Here is a 22067-nt window from a genome sequence, read left to right on the forward strand (position 1 = left end):
CTGAAACATCTAAAAAGTAGTCACCCATTTTAATTACAGTTATTAAAATTATCAGTGGCGTAATGATTTCTAAAATAATTTCTGGAGAGCATTTTCTCATTTAAATTGAAGTAACATTAATATTTTACCTGTTTCTCAGTTATTTCTGAAAACTATAATTTATGACAAAATTTTCTGTTATTTGTTTTTCTTTTATTTTGGTATTTTTCCTGATCTTTTGTCGTTGCTGATTTTTAGCCAACAGAAGCTGTACCTCCCTCTTCTCCCACTGTCCCTGTGATCCCTGTCCTGCCAGTCCCTGCTGAGAATACTGTCATCCTACCCACCACACCACAGGTTTTTATTAGTTTCGTTTTTCTTTATAAAAATTTCATTTGCTTTGAATGTTTCACTTGTATTCTTTTCAAACTGTTTTAATTATTTCTTTGTTAGATTTAGTAATTCACTTTGGACTTCAGCTGGTGTTTTTAGGGAATTAAGTATTTGGGATTTAGTATAAAACAGGTTCAATATGTGCCTTTTTTTTTAGGTTACCTATGAAATAGGGCATACTCTAAACTTCATCATATTGAACCTCCTTAGATTTGTTATCATGCATTTTGTACTTACAAATCTGTTTGAACCAGTTTTTATTTGCTTTAGGAAATTTTATTTTCTAAAGATAATAAAAATCATTATCCTCATACAGGATGTGTCATTCATATAGCTTTTTGTTTCCCGGTATATATTTATCTTCTTTGGAAATATTTCTTTTTCTATCATTTGGTTAGATAACATGCACATTTATCAGTTAAAAATAAGAGCCCGTACATGTAAAGTATATGCGAACTCTTTGTGCTACCTCTGCAACTTTTCTGTAAATCTGAAATTATTCTAATAAAAGTTTCTTTTTAGAAGGGTAACGTGTGTATACACACACACACAACGGAATATTACTCAGCCATCAAAAAGAATGAAATCTTGCCATTTGCAACAACGTGGTTGGAGCTAGAGTGTATTATGCTAAGCAAAATAAGTCAGAGAAAGACGAATACCATATGATTTCACTTATATGTGGAATTTAATAAACAAAACAGATGAACATATGAGGGGTGGGAAAGACAGGGAAACAAACCATAAGAGACTCTTAGAGAACAAACTGAAGGCTGATGGGGGGGATGGGCTAGATGGTTGATGGGTATTAAGGACGGCACTTGTTACGATGAGCACTGGGTATTGTATGTAAGTGATGAACCACTGAATTTTACTCCTGAAACCAACATTGTACGTATGTTAACTGACTAGAGTTTAAGTAAAAATTTGAAAATAAAATAAATAAAAAGGTAACATGTGACAGTCAAAAAATAAAATGAAATGCAAGACAAAGGTTAGAGAATCTAAACGTTTTTAGCTTCAGAGCTTCGGTAGTTCCAAGGGGTAACTTATTAACACATTACCTTATCAGCTAAGTCATCCAAAGTGAAAATAATGATAGTATTGCATATAATAACTCAGATCTCTGTTGTAAACAATCTCAATCTCACTTAAAGTATAAATAAATGCATCTTTAGCTATTTTTACTATTACTGATCTGTGCATAAAATCTAGATAAAAATTGTATGCTTATTGTGTAAGTTCCATTGGAAGTAAAATGGGATATCAATTGTGGTTACTTGTCTCAGTGCCCTTCCCCTCTCCTAAAAAATGAAAATCAGTGGGAACATTATACAAAATAGGATTCTAGGGGAAATTACAGATACTACACTAAGACTTCAGTCTGTGTTATTATGTTACTACTCCTACATAATCTTTTACCCTTTATGAAAATCATTAAAAGTTAAATCATTTGTAAATGATTGAATGGATAAGTCCAGATGGATTTTTTCTGTGTTGCAGAGAAGAAATTGAATTTATAAATATAATTCTAAGTAAGCAGCCTATGTGTTATTGTAATATTGTAATAATATAACATCTCTCCAAGCATCTAGGATTTAGTAATATAGTATTTTTTTTTAAGTAGGGGATTTAGAAGTTTATTTTACTCTTGTCACTTCAATTCATCTTTTGATGTTAAAATAGTTTCCTAAAATCCTTTGAAATTTTTCGTAGTTTCTGTTCTTATATTCCATAAGGAACCTGTCCTTTCCTGCTCAAAGACCTCTGACTTATTTATTTCAAGTGTCCCTAACAACATCACACTATATTTGGAAATTGTTGAGACATTACATAGCCTTGTAGTTATAAATGATAGATCTTAGAGGCAGATTGATCAGGTTTGGAATTCCAGTCCTACCACTTTACCAGCTGTGTAATTCTGAGCAGTTTCCACTTCTGTTAACTCATCTGTTAACACTGAAGATGATAGTAGTACTAGCTTGAGATGTGTTGAAGGAATAATAACGTACGTGCAGCTGGCACATAATCTTGGCTGTTGATACTATTAGTGTTATCTCATATTTCTTTGAGACAGTAAACCAGGGAACAAGTTAGAAAAACAAATGAGGATATGTGCACAAGAGAAAGGCTTATTTATTCTACTTTGCCTCATTTTAAGTTTTAAATACACTATGAAAGTCCATGTAGGGTAGATTAATCATTTATGTTGTATAATGTGAAAAGCCCGTAGGTGTGCCTCATTTTTCCAGAATCAGTTACATGTGTTCCTGATTAATCAGATATGATATGGATATTATAGAGATTAGTTATAAGTGATTAAAATGTCCTCAAATACATTTGAAAGCTATACTTAATCTATAACCCAATTTTAACATTTTAAATGGAAATAATTTTTCTTCTAAAGATCTACTACTTTACATTTTAGATGCATCAGGATGTAATAGAAATAGAAGTAGAAGATGTAAGATTTGGAGTCTAGTCCTGCCTTTGCAATTCAAACAAGTTAGTTAACCTCTACATTTTATACTCCCTTCATCTATTAAAATGGGGGATAATGCCTCCCTGACTACTTTAAGATGAGGTTGAGGATTAGGCAAGTTAGATAGACAGAAAGCCTAATTATAGACTGTGTGTGTGTGTGTGTGTGTGTGTGTGTGTGTGTGTGTGTGTGTGCATGTATAGTCTAATTGTAGAAGTTTTATACTTTTCAGAGTACTTTTATGTTGATTTTTTAAATTGTTGAAAGCTTTCCACAGTAGGAATTATTATGCTTATTATGCACAGCGGTACAGAAAAAGGCATAGTGAATGGCTGCTTGAAGTTGCATGAAGAGCACAGATTTTATAGTGAGACCTGACTACCACTTCCTAGCCTCACCCCTTTCTGGCTGTGTGATAGTGGAGAAATGACTTCAGCTTCTCATAGCCCCAGTTCTCCATACAGATATTGACCTACTAAATGTCTTTTTTCCACCCCAGAGTAAATACTCTGCTTTAAAACCAGATGCTTTAGACTCTATTTCTACCAATTGTAGGGATCTGTCATGTAATTCAGATATTTTAAAAATGCTTTATAACTAATTTGTTTGTGTAAAATTCTTTGTACATACTCACATATGTGCTTTGGAGGGATTGGTGTTCATTCGATTTTCTATTATTGTTCCAATCATGTCATTACTAAGATGAATGTAACATTGTCCTTGTCCTCTAGGAACCTACTGTCCATGCAAGAGACAAATTAACAATTCCCGCATGACATGAGAGTAGTTACATAAGAGGTACAGCCAGTGTAGACCATTTTTTATTGCTTTTGGACCATTCAAGTTTCACAAAACATCTGAGCATTTAATCTCAAGTCATTTGATCATTAGTATAATCTAAAGTATGACTTGATATATTTTCATTTTACTGGTAATCTTAAACAGAAGAGCATACTTCGAGTTACCTTGATGAGCCTTTTTAACCACCCACTAATATCTGACTGCAGTGCCCTTATTATTCTATTTGTATTTTGTTTTACATTTTCAAATAATTTCAGACTTAAGAAAGTTTCAGTAATAGTGCAGTGAATTCCCATATACCTTTGCCAAGATCCCCCAATTCTTAACATTTTTACCTACTGTATTTGCTTTATCATTTGTCTTCCTCTATAATTATAGTACTTTTTATGAATCATTTCAAAATAAGTTTCCCTCATGTCCCTTTTACCTCCAAATACAAAGATTTTATAACACTAAATATTTTTCCTAAGAACAAAAATACTACCACAGTACATGAGCTACATCAGAAAATGAACATTAACATAAAATTAGTATCAGATTAATCTGCAGACATTAATTACATTTTGCCAATTGCCCCAATAATGTTCTTTATAGGAAAAACAAAAATAGGTCCTTTGGCCAGTCCAAGATTTCACATTGCCTTCATGACACTTTAGTCTCCTGTAATCTGGAGTAGCCCCACTGCCTGTCTTTCATGAATGTGGCATTTTAGAAGAAAGCAAGCTAGTTATTTTGTAGAATATATTTCAATTTGTCTTTGATGCATTTGCATAATTAGAGGTCATATATTTTTTCCAATTTTTTTTAGTTGTAGTAAAATACACAATGTAAAAATTTACCATTTTACAACCATTTTTAAGTTTACATATCAGTGTTTTTTTTTTTTTTAAGATTCTCTTTATTTATTTGAGAGAGAAGACAAGCAGGGGAAGCGGCAGAAAGCAGAGGGAGAAGCAGGCTCCCCACCAAGCAGGGAGCCCGATGAAGGGCTCCATCCCAGGACCCCAGGATCATGACCTGAGCTGAAGGCAGACACTTAACCAATTGAGCCACCCAGGCGCCCCTACATATCAGTGATATTAAGTACATTCATACTGTTGTGCAACCATCACTGTCATCCATCTACAGAACTCTTTTCATCTTTCATATGTGAAAAGCTCACTGCAAACATTGTGCTCAGTGGTGAAAGACTGAAAGCATTTCCTCTAAGAATATGTAGAAAATAAAAAGTGATGTTAAAATTGTTACAGTAATATTAGTTTTTTTAATTGCCCTTGTATTTATCTTTACTGAGATCTTTATTTCTTCAAACACCTTGTGTTACTCTCTGGTGTCCTTTCAACCTGCAAGACTCTCTTTAGCAAAGAATTTTTTTTCAGGGCAGCTGTACTGGTAATGAGCCCCCCTGCTCCGCTTTTGTTTATCTGGGAATATCTTGATTCCTCCCTCACACTTGAGGAACAGTTTTGCCAGATACAGGGTTCTTGGTTGACGGAGGTTTTTTTTTTTTTCTTTTAGTGCTTTAAATATATTGGCCCACTGCCTTCTCACTTCCAGAGTTTCTCATGACAAACCTGTTGATAATCTTATTGAAGATCCCTTGTATATAATGAGTCACTTTTTTCTTGCTGCTCTCAAAATTCTGTGTCTTTGTCTTTCAACAGTTTGATTACAGTGTGTCCCAGTGTGACTCTCTTTGAGTTCATCCTGCCATGAGTTTGTTGAGCTTGGATGTTTGTATTCATGTGTTGTTGTTGTTGTTTGTGTTATCATCAAATTTGGGAATGTTTTGGTCATTATTCTTCAGATATTTTCTCTGCTCCTTGATCTCTCCTCTCCTGGGACTCCCGTGATGTGTGTGTTGGTCTGCTTCATGGTGACCCAAGGTCCCTTATTGTCTGGTCATTTTCTTTAGTTCTTTTTCTTTCTTTTCTCAGACTTAATAATTTCCATTGTCCTTTCTTCAAGTTTGTTAATTCTTCCGCTTGCTCAAATCTGCTTTTGAATTGCTCTATTGAATTTTTCATTTCATTTATTGAACTTTTCTGCTCCAGAATTTCCTTTTGAATTTCTTTTAGGTTTTCTATCTTTTATAGATTTTTCTTTTATCTTTTATAAATTTTCCCATTTTTTCATTTTCTTTGTCCACCTTCTCTTTGAGTTCTTTGAACATCTTTAATATGGTTGTTTCAAAGTCTTTGTGTAGTAGAACTGGCACCAGGTTTTTTATTTTTATTTTTATTTTTTTTAAGATTTTATTTGTTTGAGAGAGAGAGAGAGAGCATGAGAGGGGGGAGGGTCAGAGGGAGAAGCAGACTCCCCGCCGAGCAGGGAGCCCGATGCGGGACTCGATCCCGGGACTCCAGGATCATGACCTGAGCCGAAGGCAGTTGCTTAACCAACTGAGCCACCCAGGCGCCCGGCACCAGGTTTTTTAAAGGCCGGCCCTTCCTTCTTTCTTTCCTTTCTTCCTCCCTTCCTCCCTTCCTCTTTTCCTTTGAATGGACCACACTTCACTGTTCCTTTGCATGCCTTTTGGTTCCTTTGCTGAAAACTGGACGTTTGACTCTTACGATGCTGTAACTCTGGAAATCAGATTTTCCTCCCTTCCTAAGTTTTGCTGTTTTTTGTTTTTATTTTGTTGTTGTTGTTTTGGGATTTTTTTTAAATTGTAGGCTATATCTGTGCCAAGAATCAGTCTGCAGTATAAACTTAAGGTCTTCCTCAGGTCTTTTTTGGGGGCATGCACAGTAACATTCTAATTTCCCTTGTATATATGGCTACCTTTGAATGTCCTAGATTTCAGCATCTGACTCTCAAAAGGGGAGAAAAAGAAAAATGAAATGGTGGGAGGAGATGTTGGCCCTTTAAATCCTCTGGAGTCCCTTCAACGGGCGGGGGGGTGGAACTTGTATTACTTATGGGCAGTTCAATGATGGCCACTGCCTCTTTGTCTGCACCCCTGTGATCAGGAGCAGCAGTTAGCAGTCAGAGCACAGATCCCCTATATTTGGAGGATAGTTTTTGTTTGTTTGTTTTTGCCCCTCCCGGCTTGTGCAGTTTTTGCGCCAGCTGCCACAGGAACACTTGCCCAACTAGTTGTTACAGGGCAGAGGGGTGGGAGTTAGATAGCTGCTACTGTGCTAAGAGCTGAAATTGACTGAATTAACCACAGTGTACCATCCAGTACTTCCCCTGGAAGTCGCAGGCTTTCAGTAGACCACTCTGGAATTCAAGAGAATTCCAAAATAGTTACATCACATAGATTCTGCCAGTGCAGTCACTGTCTGGGTGACAAATTTGTGGTCTTCCTATTCTGCCATCTTCCCAGAATCCATCCTATTTGTTTTTACATACACTGTAACCTACATTGATCCCCTGAGTAATAGCATTTAACTTTTAATGCAGTGTGTCTCAAATTAGAATCCAAGATGTGTTCTCTGGGGGTTGTGAGTTCTTCATATGAAAAACACTTGTTTATAATTTAGTAGGGGAGAAGGAGACAGACATTAAATAACGTAATGAAACTTTGATAAATGGTAAAAGGAGAAATACAATGCACAGCATTAAAGTATTTTCTAAACTCCTAATTTTGACCTGTTTTTAAATAACTGGATAGAATTACTTTAGGGTTGTTTTTTTTTTAATATTGCTTTCTGAAATTGTATAAGGATGCTGCAGTGTGTTACAGTAGCACACATGTGCTAATGTGAAACCCATTATTAATAAAATGCAATACTAAAAGTTGCATGAGCAAAATTATGTTTCTTAAGTCTTGTTATTGATACTTGGTCAAATTCTTTAGGGGTTTGCTAGTTCCTCTTTTTTAGAATATCCCTGTCCCTTTATAACTCCTACCCCCATCTCTAATTGTATTGTAGGACTTCATTATTGTCCTAGTTGAAACATATGCAATGGTATATTAGATTATAGTATACCAGTATATACTGAAAATAGGTTAACAGTAGGTTTCTATGGTTTACAGTAAATTTTCCTTTGTATTTTACTGTATCCTCACATAGTCCTCTTGGGTAAAGGCATGTGTTGTTATCTCTTTATAGATGGAGTAAATGAGTTAAAATAACACTTGTGACTTACCTATATAGTCAGAGTTACTAAATGGTAGAGTGTGATAGAGACAGCACTAGAACCAAGTCTTTTAATAAGTATCACTTGAAGCAAGGTGCAGGGGAAGGGGTTTCTTCATTTGAAATAATTTTCAAGTAGATTCTTCTCAAGTCTTGTTGTTTGATTGACTCCTAAGAAAAGCTGATAATTTCATGTCACCTGTTCTGCTACCCACTGGCCGGCTTACAGATCCCAAGGTCTTAAACTAGCCAGATTTGCTACCATTTCTGATTTTAGCACTCTTTGCCTCATCTATTTTAAAGTATGTGCTTTTGGGGCACCTGAGTGGCTCAGTCGTTAAGCATCTGCTTTCGGCTCAGGTCATGATCCCAGGGTAATGGGATCAAGCCCCGCATCGGGCTCCCTGCTCAGTGGGAAGCCTGATTCTCCCTCTCCCACTCCCCCTGCTGTGTTCCCTCTCTCACTCTCTCTCTGTGTCAAATAAATAAATAAACTTAAAAAAAAAATAAGGTACGTGCTTTCTGTGACCAAATTTTTCTGCATTTCTTCCTTTAGAAGTACCCTGTTCTTTAGCTCTGTTGGTAGGGTATTGTGTCTTTCTGAATTGTGTATCATACGTACCCTTCCAACCCATTCAAATTGTCCTACCCATTTATTTCCATTCCTACCTCCTCCAAATTGGAGAGCTAGGGAGTATTACTACTTTGTCAGATACGATTTCTGTATTTTGTAACACAAGAATTTAGAAAATCTCAAGTTACTAAGTAAAAATATAGTTTATTCCAAGTTAAATGTTTTAATTCTATACCTGCTAACACAGTCTTAAATATTTTTATCTTTATTTTAGGCAGCTAAACTGGAGGCAGTCAGGTCATGCCGCTTGAGCTTCCTTTATATAGGCTCTTACTTGAGACCATCTTTTTTGATCTTTCTTTTTAAAATAGCTAGGTTTTCTTATCCTGACATTACTTTTGGTTGAAATTCTTGCTTAATCCTCAATGTGAACACTCTTCTTTTTTGTCCAATTTCATGTTCTTTATTACCATCATTTCCCTTCAAGGATAATCATTCACTCATGTTAATTCTAAAGATATATCTAAAAATAACTTACTGTACATATATTATTAATTACAAATTATTTCACTAGTCTATATTTTTTTATTCTGAACTGAACTTCAAAATTGAAATCAATTTTATGGTGTGAATGCTAATATCTTAATAGCAACTCTAACCTATAATATTTTACAACTGCCTTAGTTATTAATCTCCTACAAACTGAGCAGTTGACTATAATTTTTTTGCTTTACTTTTTATTTAAAAATGTTAATTGGAATAGCAGAATAATGTTTATAAACATACCTTCCTTATATGTAGAGGGAATAGTACAGTGAACTCTCACGTATACTCATCACCGAACTACAACAATCATTAACCGCATAACAATCATATGCACTCATATGATCGATAATCCCTCCCATTCCTGACCTCTCATTGTCATTATTTTATTTTGAAGTAAATTTAATACTTTCTATCATTTTGTTTGTATATATTTCAATAGACTTTTTATATGACTAGAATCAAAAGATAATTTCTGTACAATGATGATGATACAAAACAACTTTTTTCACTGTATGTTTGGTAATAAATGGCAGAGGGAACCAAAAGGCTTTGTTGCCATAATTTTTGAAGAATGTAACTTCTTTTGTAACTTTAAGTACCCTTTTCTTTCTTGCCATCCTCTGTAATTGCTTAAACAAAATACAGTGAAGTTGTGCTGTTAATTTTTTTGATGAAATATTACCAATTTTAGTAATCTCTATAGGTCATTGGATAATTTCAGATATTCATAAAATCTCAAATGTCTACAAGTTGACTAGTTTATTTAAATAATAATCATACAAGTAGTATTTGTATCATGTTGATTAATGAATTTAAATAAAATTTTGAAAAACAAATAGTATTTGTATTTATTAGGTTTGGTTTTTCACTAAATCATTTGAAGATTATTACATTCAAAGGTAGGACCTGCATATAAAGTATTCTCATTTTTAACCTACTTCATGTAGCCTAAATGCATATTATATAATTATTTAACCATGCAACTCTGTTGTCTTTATAAGCATTTTATCATATCATCCAGATCTAGTACTTTGCTAAAAATAGTGTAAAACATTTGAACCTTTTAGAAAAGCCCATACACTTGGAAGAAAATGGCTATTTTGTGTATAATGTTTCTTTCATACAGTTTTTATGTTTAATTCTTTAGTTAATTGGAATAGCAGAATTATTAATGTTTATAAACATACCTCCTAAAATTTGTTTAAAGGATAGTCGTTTTTTGGATTCTAAGAAAGTGTCATTTGAAATGGTACTTTTATACTCTTAAATATGCAGGAGAAAGATAATTTTGAGGGGGATTATGTCAGTTTTCTGGTATGTTCGTAATATGTTCTGATATGTTTTTCATTTCTTATTTATTGCATTTTATTCTTTAAATTTTATTTCATCTACATAATAATTACTTTCCAGCTTAACCAGAAAACCAAGCTTCTTTCAGTCCGTACTTAATCAGACATATGTTATTCTACTTGGGTTTTTTGTTGTTGCTTTCGTTTTGGTTTTTTGACTGTTGTTATTCTGTGAGTTGTCTAGAATAACAGGTGGAAAGCAATAATTGCAACTGAAAATAGAATTTTTTTCTGGGTGATAAAAGATTGGAATCTTCATGATATCCTCGGGAATAGAAAAGCTAATGATTTCTGAGCAACTTCGGAAGAGTTCTTATGCAAAGCGTATTTGTGGATTTTTTAAGAAGGCTGGTAAACTTCTTTACAAATTTTAATTATGTCTGTTTTAGCAGAAATAATTTATTTCTCGAAAGCAAATTAAAATTAACTGTTTATACTTAATTCTTTTCATCTTGTGCGGGAAACTGGATTCGTTGATTAACATATGGAAAGCTCATATAAAATAATTTAAGAAATAGCAACTCTTTCATTTGCTTCTAACATTTGTGAATATTGATATGGAATGTATAAATTGTCCTGTTAAGCTAACACATTTACAATTCTTTTCTTAAAGGCAAATCCTCCTCCAGTACTGGTCAACACAGATAGCTTGGAAACGTCAACTTATGTAAGTTCAATTTCCTCCACACATTTAAATAATTCTGCTTTTCCTCTTCAGTTTTTGATACATATACAAAGATCACAGCTTCATATTCTTCAATACATTGTACTTGTGATGTTCTTTCACTGGTCTGTAATTGTTAAAGTACGTGAAGCAATACTGTCTCTTTTTGGTTGTTTTTTCTCCCCCATATTTATGTAAAGCAGAAATGTTGAAATAGACATTTATAGTTTATTTTTAAATTAAAATTATTAATTTTCACTAAAGGCTGTTGCTGACCAGTGGTCACTTACACAGTGCTATATATTCAGTCATTTTAGAAATCTAGTTGAGTGACTAGATTATTAGTACCCAGGTTTATATGTACCTTCAAATATTAAAATGTTATAACTTAATACTAAATTGAGTAGTGCTTCTCTATAAACTTAACTTTGTTAAAAAGCGCTTAAAGATAAGCAGCCAGAACAGCAGAATCTAATCCAACATTTTTTACTCCAAAGGAAAATGTCTTGGAGATGTTTAAGTGGAAGTAGTTCCCATGTTTTTTTTTTCAATCAAATGGTACATAATTTTATAGACTGTAAAAGTCCTTTTTTCCCCATTTTTGAAATGTAATTGATTTCAGTGTGTACTTTAAAACATTGCCTAATCCAAGGTCATGAGGACCCTTAGGTTTTCTTCAAAGAGTTTTATAGTTTTAGCTTTCATACTTAGATCTTTGATCCATTTTGAGTTATTTTTGTATGTTGTGGGAAGTAAGGGTCCAACTTCATTATTTTGCATGTGGGTACCAGTTGTCCTGTCCCATCACCATTTGTTGAAAAGACTATTCTTTCTACATTGAATGGTCTTGACATGTTGTAGGAAACCAGTTAGTTATAAATATATGGGTTGGAGCACCTGGGTGGTTCAGTCAGTTAAGCATCTGACTCTTGATTTTGGCTCAGGTCATGATCTCAGGGTCATTAAGATTGAGCCCTGTGTTTGCCTGGTTTTCTGTGTGGAGCATACTTAAGGTTCTCTCTCTGTACCTCCCCCCTGACTGCTTGCGTGCATACTCTCTCTCTCTAAAAAATAAAAAAGAAAAAGAAATACATGGGTTTATTCTGGATTCTTAATTCTCTACTAGTGATCTGTGTGTATCCTAATGCCAGTACCACATGGTATTAATTACTGTAACTTTGTAATATTTGAAATCAGAAAGTATAAGTCCTGCAACTTTTTAAGTTTGTTTTGGCTATTCTGGGTTCTTTGTGTTTCTATATGAATTTTAGGATCAGCTTGTCAATTTCTGCATGCAACAAAAAGACAGCTAGGATTTTTATAGGAATTGATTTGAATCTCTAGGTAAAAGTGGGCAGTATTTGCCATCTTATCAATATTATGTCTCTAATCCATGAACACAGGATGGCATTCCATTTGTTTACATCTTTAGTTGTTTTCATTTTCGGTGTACAAGTCTTAGACTTCTTTTGTTTAACATTTATTCATGAGTATTTTACTCTTTTAATGCTGTTGTAGATGGAATTGTTTTCTTAATTTTATTTATGGATTTGTCATTGCTAGTATATTAGAATATAATGGATTTTTTGGAATTCATTTAGAAATATAATAGATTTTGATCTTCTGTCCTGCAACCTTACAGAACTTATTTACTAATGTTTTGGTGTAGATTCCTTTAAATTTTGTATATAAGATCATGTCATTTGCGAATAGAGATAGTTTTACTTCTTCCTTTTGTAATCAGGATGGATGGATGGATGGATGTATGTATTGCTTAATTGCCCTGGCTAGAACCTGCATTACAATGTTTAAGAGAAGTGGCAAGAGCAAATATCCTTATCTTGTTCCTGATCCATGGTAAAAAGCTTTCAGTCTTTTACTATTAAGTATGATGTATTATACTCAATTTTTAGTATTAATTGATACAATTTCATTGGCATTGGGGTTGATTCTGTCTCTGTGCATTCCTGCTCTCTTTTTAAATAGTGAAAAATATTAAGGGAAGGCAAAGTTAAAAACAAAAATTCTGAGTTGTTGAAATAATTTGTTGAAATTTGTTGAAATAATTCTCATCTGTTTGTCTTTTTTTTTTTCCTTAAGACATCCTACAAATAGTGAAGGTTAGGAAAATTCATTCAATTTGACTTTGGTAGTTTTCTTACATACTAAAAGTGTCTTCACTTTTTCCATATATAATATAATGGATAACTCCCAATATTTTTAAAAAAACCTAAATGTTGCTATTCATTATTTAGGAAACTCTTATAAGTAAATTCTTCTGCCGTTAGTACTTTTGTATTTAATTATGTGAATTTTTCATTAGGAAGAACATTTTCTTCCTTCCAATACGTTTTTATTTTTAAATTCTTACCTTATGATGGTATATAGGTTTGAAGTTTTTAATTGCCTGAGATTATGCATTAATAGGAACTGTGAGTCACATGACTGTTGATAGATAAAATCTTGACTTTCAATATTAATGTATAGTTAGAAAGGAATTACTGAATTGAACCTAAACAACAAGTAATTAGTAAATTAGGCTTCTTTTTAAATCTTCCTTTGGAGAAGCCTTACGCTATAGGATTCGTCTGTCCTGTTCAGATATATTGGTATAGGCTGATGAGAAAATGAAAATCTTTGGGCCTATAAGGGACTGAGGACATCTGAGTTATAAATTTTCCTCTGCCTCTTTATGGCATATATGTATCCATAATTAAAACAAATTGTATTAAAAAGAAAAAATTTATACAACTTAAAAATTAATAAGTGCTGTTCCAGTATACTAGCAGCAACTAATTATAAATAAGTCAATTAACTCTGGCAACAAAAATATGAAATACCTAGCAATCAGCTTAACAGGAAATTATAGAGTTTGTAATAAGAAAACTATAAAACTTTGCTGATGGCATCAAAGAATACCTAAGTAAGCAGAGAGCAGAACTTACTGCTGAGCAGGAAGATAATGTAGAGATCATCATTTTCCCCAGATGAATCTGTAAAGTTGGTATAGTACCAGTTATAGCCCCAGAAAAGAGAGCACGTGTGTTTGGGGGGCAGGGAAGAAAGGGAGAAAGGAATGAGATAAAATGAAAGAGGAAGAATTTTAGAATTTACTTTCTCTGTTGCACTGGTCACATTTCAAGTGCTCAGGAACTATATGTGGGTAGTAACTCCGGTATTGGACAAGACAGATTATAGAACATTTTATCATCACAGAAACTTCTGTTGAACAGTGTTGATGTATAGAAAAGTAAAAACTCAAGAATAGTCAAGAAAAATTTAAAATAAGAGTAATTGTGAGAGATTTCCCTACCAAATGATAAAACATAAAGCATCATTAATTAAAGCAGCAGAGTTGTGGTCCCAGACTGGATAGATCAGTGGAATACAACTTAACCTAGACATATGTTGTATAATCTGATTTTCTTTCCTGGTCTTGTTTCTTTTAGATTAGTTGCTCTTAGTTACAGCTTTGTAGGGTTTTTTTCCCATGAATGTTAGGATTTAATATTTAGGAATTTACCACCTATTCTTAAATGCCTTTGTAATTTGTACCTTTTACCCAGACTGCTGCCATAACTTCTTCACCAGTTTACTTTTCTCCAGTTGCTCTTCTTCTGTTCCAAACTACCATAGCTCCGTTCCTGGAAAATCTGTTAAACCTATTTGATGCCCTGAAACTTTCAAGAATATTTCTCATTGCTTAGTACAGCATTCCAGACCTTTCACAGTCAGGCCCCAGTTGACTTCTAGTTTCTGCTCCAGCTTTGATCCCCTACACAATCCCTTTTGTTGTTAGGCCTCAACTCAAAACCTAGAAAACATTAGCAATGACTGTTCTCAGGAAGTATTCTAGATCTACTCTCATATTTTTAAAGAAGAAAAAATTATTTTGTCAATAATATATTCATTTTGCCTAAAGATCAATCTCCTCTGGTTTTATTCTCATGTTACATCTCCCCCATCCTGCTAATTGAGAGTAATAAGCCTTATATAATAATATAAATAATAGGCAAGCATTTTATTCCTATTGGAAGCCACGTTTTGTAAAGATAGAAAAAGAAAACTAAGCAAACCAACCATTTTGTAGTTTTGCTGGAAAACATACTGCTGTTGAAAATATTACACCACCATTGTTTTTTTTCACTTTTAATGAAGTGATACCTACAGAGTAATTTGTAGTTTTGGTAATGTACTTTTGGCATTTTGAAGCCCAGTTTGAATATGTTTAAAGTTGTTATCAAATTGTCTCTGTATATGAAATTATAAGACAGTTTTAAGTTATTGAGGGTTTAGGACTAAAGTCATTCAGACTTCCTATGGTCTTCTCACTTTTCACCTTTTTATGATCACTCTATGCTTCCTGGAATCCTCACTAGATCTCAGTGACTCAGCATTAAATTAAGCACCCAAGCATATTTACCATATATTTACCTTTTGAGAAGGCTTAATGGTGAAAATCTCAAATTTCTAAAAACAGAAATTAAGGTCACAGTATAGAAATTTTACTTATTAACACCAAAAGGGCAGTATAAGCACACTTATGTTGAATGTTTTCCAGAATAAAATTTCAGAGTATTTGGAAATAAACAAATGAACAAAAATAGAGCCCAGTGTAGCAGTTTTGAGATTTGGCCAAAGCCATGTGCCGAGGAGAATTTATTAACTTTAATGGATGTTTTTAAAAATAGAAGAGTAATCAGCATAAATGAATTGGGTGTTCAGCTCAAGAAGTTAAAAAAAAAGTCTGAATAAAGTAAAGAATTGAGGGGCACCTGGGTGGCTTAGTCGTTAAGCGTCTGCCTTCAGCTCAGGTCATGATCCCAGGGCCCTGGGATTGAGCCCTGCATCGGACTCCCTCCTCAGCAGGAAGGCTGCTTCTCCCTCTCTCACTCCCCCTGCTTGTGTTCCCTCTCTCACTGTCCCTCTCTGACAAATAAAATCTTTAAAAAAAAAAAAAATTGATAAAAATAAAAGCAGAAAGTAATAGCATAGAATGGGATAGATTAATCAGTATTAAAACCACTTTGATAAGGACTGAGACTTTTAGCAAGTCTGAGCAAGGAAAAATAAAGATGATACAGATAACCTTTAGAATAAGGAAAGTGGTATAGCTGCAGATATGGGTTTTCTTTTTACTCATAAAAAAAGGACTTCCAGTCAAGTTGGTAGGCTGTGTATATGTATAAACCTCCTGCATTCTAGATGCATAGAAATCTGTTAGAAGGTGGGGGAGGGACAGTAAAATAACCCTAAACTGAGAAGGCATTTTGAGATGAGAAAACAAAGCAGGCCACTCCATACAGTTTACACAGTTCTATTCAGGGTAACTTGCTGACCAGCAGAGAAGGGTGGATTCGGCTGGTTGACAATCCATGGCAGCTGCATGGCTATTCTCCATAGAGTCTGGGCCTCAGTTCACAGATTTTATAGAGTGAGGGAACTTGCAGAAGGGCATTGTAGTGAGATTCAGGGGTTCACATGCACCTAATTAATTACTAAACTTTAATTGGATCTTGTGGAGCCATCTGTACATCAGGGAAGGGAAAGACTGTATTACCTCTTAACAGATTCGTGGGAGGCCAAAGCAAGCCTCCCCACATCCAGGCCTTGGTGGGCATTTCTAAGATACGTATTTTAATCTCCAAGGGGCATGGAACTTGCGGTGCCCAGAAGTCATCAAGCAAACATATGAACAAGATGAAGGGCCAAAGATGGAGTTATTGTCAGCACTCCTACAAAATGAAAGATTAAAAAATATATATTTATATATGCATTCATAACATCTCAAAAACAAGAAGAAAAGCTATTTAGGTGAGAAAGGGAGTTAAGAAAGTAGCAGTTGGATTTGAATCCATTAGAGCCACGAGAACCCAAAAAGGTAGAAGAGATGGGTTTCAAAAGCCCTGAAGAAAAAACCCTTAGGCCCTAAACTGGACCTGAATTAGGGGTGCTTTCTTATAGTATTGTGAAGAAAGCAAAGTAGCTTACATAGATGTCATTATTCTGTTGTTTCATTATTCTGTCACTGTGTAACAAACCACCCTGAAACTTTAGTGGCTTAAAAAACATAACCTAGTTTAAAAATATTACTCCCTGACTTTTATGCTTATTTCAGATTTAAGGTTTAATAATATTATATTGTTTCAAAAAAAAAAAAAACAGTTCATTATTTCTCATGATTTCCAGGTTAACTGGAAGGTTCTTCTTCATATTGGCTGGGGCACTGGAAAAGGCTGGAAGATCCAAAATAGTCTCATTCATGTGACTGGCAGTTGATGATTGTTGCTAGTTAGGAGTGCAGCTGGGGCTCTTGGCCAAGGGCCTTAATTCTCCTTTGAATTCTCATTTGAATCTTCCCATGGGCTATTTGATCTTCCTCACATTATGGCTCCTAAGTTTTGTTTTTTTTTTTAAGATTTTATTTATTTATTTGAGAGTGAAAGAGCACAATCAGGGGGAGTGGCAGAGGGAGAGAGAGAGAAGCAGGCTTCCCACTGAACAGGGAGCTGGACGTGGGGCTCGATCCCAGGACTCTGCGATCATGAGCTGAGCCGAAGGCAGACGCTTAACCAACAGAACCATACAGGCGCCCCTATAGCTCCTAAGTTCTAAGAAAGTACCTTCTAAAACAAAGGCAAATATTACGAGGCATCACGTGACCTTCAGAAACCACACAGCATCATTTGTGCCACATTCTTTTTAAACAAAGCTCATCTAGAACCTGCCTAGATCCAAGGGAAGGAGAAATAGATGACATCTCTTGAGGGTAGGATGGTTTAGTCATGTTGCAAAAAAACATTTAGGATGGAAGATGGGAGGCATCTAGAGAAATGCAGTTTATCACAATCCCTATTTGACTTGATCAAGTATTTTGCCCAGCCTCATATCATCAGAAATGTTAAAGCTATGGCATGAACCTGAATTAATCTGATCCCAAGGATTATTCACCTTTCACCAGTGGCCCTCACTGTGGAAATTACTACTTCCAGGAGGGAGTAGGGAATAAATTGGAAAGAATAAGATAAAGTGCCTGGTCTATAAGATGTGAGCAAGAACATGAATAGGGAATCAGATTTGGACATGAAATATATAAGTGAAATTTGTGACAGAGGAATCACCTAAAGTAACAGATGCAGAGGTGGGAACGTGCAAGATATGTGAAGGAAAGAGCAAGTCATTCAAATTTAATGGTATGTAACACTCATGAAGAAGTGAATTATGTATATTAGGAATGAAGCTAAGTGATAGATTGGGGTCAGTTCATGCAGAGCCTTGTATGAGAGTTTCTCAAAGTTTTGGAGCAAGTGCATTATTAGATATGGGCTCCAGAAAGATCCATCAGTGTAAAACACATTAGAGTTATTTGGGCAGCAAAGAATACTAGTCCAAGAGTTGGGTAGATTACATTGGCAGTAGTCCAGAGGAGATTAACAGAGGCTTGAATCAAGGTAATAGAGATGAGAATGAAGAGATGATGGTTTTCAGAAAAATTGAAATATTCAAATCAGTAAGAATTGGCACCTGATTAGATGTGTGGATCAAGGCAGTGAAAAGAGTTGAAGTTCCATAATATTAAAAGCTGTATGGGGACATCTGGGTGGGTTCAGTCGGTTAAGCATCTGCCTTCAGCTCAGGTCATGATCCCAGGGTCCTTTGATGGAGCCCCGCATCGTCAGGCTCCTTGCTCGGGGCGGGGTGGGGGGAGGGTCTGCTTCTCCCTCTCCTTCTGACCCTCCCCACTGCTCATTCACATGTGCTCGCTCTCTCTCAAATGAATAAATAAATTTTTTTGAATAAAAGCTGTATATGAAAGTCATAATATCATGAATGTCAACTCAATCACACTTGTACTCTTCTATTCCTTGAAAATTTTACCTAAAATTATTAAAATGAAGCCAAATTATTTGATTACTATCACATTTAACAGGTTTGCATTAATAAATCATAGAAAAATTATGTCTTGACATTTCAGATTTTATATTCTAAATTTCTGTGCTACTTCTTTTTTCCCCCATTAGGTTAATGGCACTGATGCAGATTATGAATATGAAGAAATCACACTTGAAAGGGTAAAAGCTTAATTATCTTAAGTTTTTATGCATAAATCTGTTGCTTAAAGAATTCTTTAAATATACTGCTCTCTCATATAGAAATCAAGGGAAACGATCTTTCAAAAACAGAACCATGTAATATTAGTTTCTTTAAGCATACATATTATAAAACTAGCCATGGTATTTTTAGAACATGTTGCTTTTCTTTAATAACTTTTTTTAAATAAATTTTTATTTAAAATAGTTTTAGATTTACAGAAAAGTTACACCTAAAGTTTCCATTTATCCTGGCCTCAGTTTTGCCTATTGTTAACATCTTACTTGTTTCAACTAATGAACCAATATTGACATAATATTATTAACTAAAGTCTATACTTTATTTGGTTTTCCTTAGTTTTTATGTTTTTCTCTTTCAGAATCCTTTCCAGAATACCACGTTACACTTGGTTATCATGTCTCCTTACATTTCTCTAGTCTGTTTCTCAGATTTTTCTTTTTTTGTTTTATTTTTATTTTTTATATAAAACATTGATTTAAAGTATTTAGTATGCTAGTAATATGCTTATTGTTAACAGTTTTCTTTTTTAGCAAAATGATAACCATAGTTCTAGTGGACAATATCCTATTGAAAATTTATGCACTCCCCCGTCAGAAAATAAGGGTATGATTTAGATATGTAAATTTTCTTATAATATTTACCCCTTAAGAATATCTGCATTCAGGGGGCACCTGGGTGGCTCAGTCACTAAGCATCTGCCTTCGGCTCAGGTCATGATCCCAGGGTCCTGGGATCGAGCCCCGCATCGGGCTCCCTGCTCCGCGGGAAGCCTTCTTCTCCCTCTCCCACTCCCCCTGCTTGTGTTCCCTCTCTCTTTGTCTCTCTCTGTCAAATAAATAAATAAAATCTTTAAAAAAAAAGAATATCTGCATTCAAATGATGATGTATTTCAGTAATGCCATGTTGTCTGACAAAGCATTTTGAGAAATAAAGTGTTTCACAGAAGTAAATTTCCTAAGTAACTGAATGTCTGTTTAAGGCTGAAATTCTGGATAATTAGATTTGTTTATATGTAAAGCCAGAATGGATTCTGAGTGAAACTAGACCTGAGAGGGTCTTTTACATGTATACTAGATCTTTATTGCCCACTACCTGAATTTGGGTTACTATAATGTAGTATGCATATTTTAATATGGTATTTTTTTATTTAGGTTTTTTTCCAGCTTTCTTGAGATATAATTGACATGTAATTCTAACTTTTTATCTTATTCATTCTTCATTCTTTCCCAGTGCCTTTTAAATTTATTTAGTTAGGACTGGACATTGTTGTTTCACTTGCTAAAAAATTGAGTACCAGGAATTGGAGAGATGTTGTTAAAGGATGCAAACTTAGATGAATTAATTTCTGGAGATCTAATGGACAGCATAGTGATTATAGTCAACAAGACTATATTATATACTTAAAAATTGCTAAGAGACTAGATCTTAAGTGTTCTCACCACAGGAAGAAATGACAGTTATGTGACATGATAGGGATGTTAGCTAAAGCAATGGTTATAAACATATTGTAATATATAAATATGTCAGATCGATACATTGTACACCTTAAATTTATACAAAGTTATATGTAAATTATATCTCAATTTTTTAAAAAACAAGAAGAAGAATGTGAGTACCTGAGTGACTTGGTAACATCACACAGCCATTGATACTATTATTCGTATTCTAGTAACTCTTAAAGACTTTAGACAAAAAAAATTATTAAAATAGAATTTTGGGACACATCATAGTAGAGGGAATATTTAAGCTATTTAATATTAACAGTTAAGTAATCAGTTCAGATGTATCTGCTTATTTGCATTGCCTGAAAGCCAGAGTTAGAACAGTTTTGCAAAAATAAACAATTTTTTAATACCGTTGCTTAGAACAATTGTCTTTAAAGACTTTTTCGTAGCAGTAGAAACTTTTCTTCAAAGAAAATCTTATTCAGAAATATAGTATGTAAAAACTAGCATTGCTTTGGCAAAATTGACTTTGTTATCAAGAAAACTCACCAATTAACTTCTCAGGTTGGACTTTCAGTATTAAAAAATGCCTTTTGCTATTCAGGTGTCTTGGTTAAAGATGTCAGGGATAGGGGGAAAAAAACGTATCAAGGATGATGACTTAACAGATACAATTTGGTCATTTTAAAGTCATCCGATGGCAAGGTTAGTAAAAGAAAAGCACCATCCCCTACCCCATTTTTAAAAAGCTGAAATAATGTTAGTTTTACCTACTCAGAAATAATTGCAGCGGGAAGATCACTTCACTTTTTTTCTCTTAGGAGACATTTGCCTTACCAAACATGAGTGAGATACATTCTAAAAGAAGAGACCTAATAGTGACACCCCTGCAGATGGGTGACTGATCCAAGGGCAAATTGCACATACTTTGAAAGAAAGAACCATAATAGACTATACTTCAAAAGTACTTGTTTAGTACCTACTCAGAAGTAATGCCTTTGAATTCTTCATAGAGAAAAAAGAGCTTTCCTTAATATTTCTTAATTTAGAATCTTCATATCCCCTACACAGACACCTTTATGTATATGTTCCCTGAGTTAGTACAGTTTCTAGGTTCTAAACTGACAGGAACCTATCTATAAAGGTAATTCTTACACTCAGTTTTTTGTCCTTTATCCCCAGGGAAATTCAGGGCTTGGTTTCAGCATTGCAGGAGGTACGGACAACCCACACATTGGAGATGACTCAAGTATTTTCATTACCAAAATTATTGCAGGGGGAGCAGCTGCCCAAGATGGAAGATTACGGTATGTTTTGCATTTTATGTTGTGATGCTGAATACACTTTGTATATTTTTCTTTAAGCAGATTGAACAAGGCATCTATACAAATAAACACTATCATAATAACCAACATAAGGTAGATGCTCAAATAAACAAATGAATGAGGTAATTGTGCACTAAGCATTGTTTCCCCCTTTTCATTTAGGAATTTAGTTTTATCTCAGATATTATAACATGTTAAATAATAAATTTGATTGATGGTTTTAAATGTTAGCAAATTGGGGGCACCTGGGTGGCTTAGTCGTTAAGCGTCTGTCTTCAGCTCAGGTCATGATCCCGGGGTTCTGGGATC

The 22067-nt window shown here is 34.3% G+C and overlaps 1 protein-coding gene across 11 annotated transcripts in view; it reads left to right on the forward strand.

Moving 5' to 3' along the window:
* Positions 1 to 22067, forward strand: part of DLG1 (discs large MAGUK scaffold protein 1) — a 257181-nt gene that overhangs the window by 134587 nt on the left and 100527 nt on the right. For 6 of the 11 annotated variants that reach the window (XM_027583079.1, XM_027583081.1, XM_027583082.2 and 3 more), the window contains 4 exons: positions 238 to 336; positions 10826 to 10879; positions 18898 to 18948; positions 21616 to 21740. In XM_027583079.1, the coding sequence (XP_027438880.1) occupies positions 238 to 336; positions 10826 to 10879; positions 18898 to 18948; positions 21616 to 21740 (329 nt within the window). The remainder of the gene's footprint in view (positions 1 to 237; positions 337 to 10825; positions 10880 to 18897; positions 18949 to 21615; positions 21741 to 22067) is intronic. The other 5 variants (XM_027583083.1, XM_027583084.1, XM_027583086.2 and 2 more) reach the window with 1 other exon arrangement.

The sequence above is a fragment of the Zalophus californianus genome, chromosome 1 (assembly GCF_009762305.2).
Source record: "Zalophus californianus isolate mZalCal1 chromosome 1, mZalCal1.pri.v2, whole genome shotgun sequence".
NCBI classification, from domain to species: domain Eukaryota; kingdom Metazoa; phylum Chordata; class Mammalia; order Carnivora; family Otariidae; genus Zalophus; species Zalophus californianus.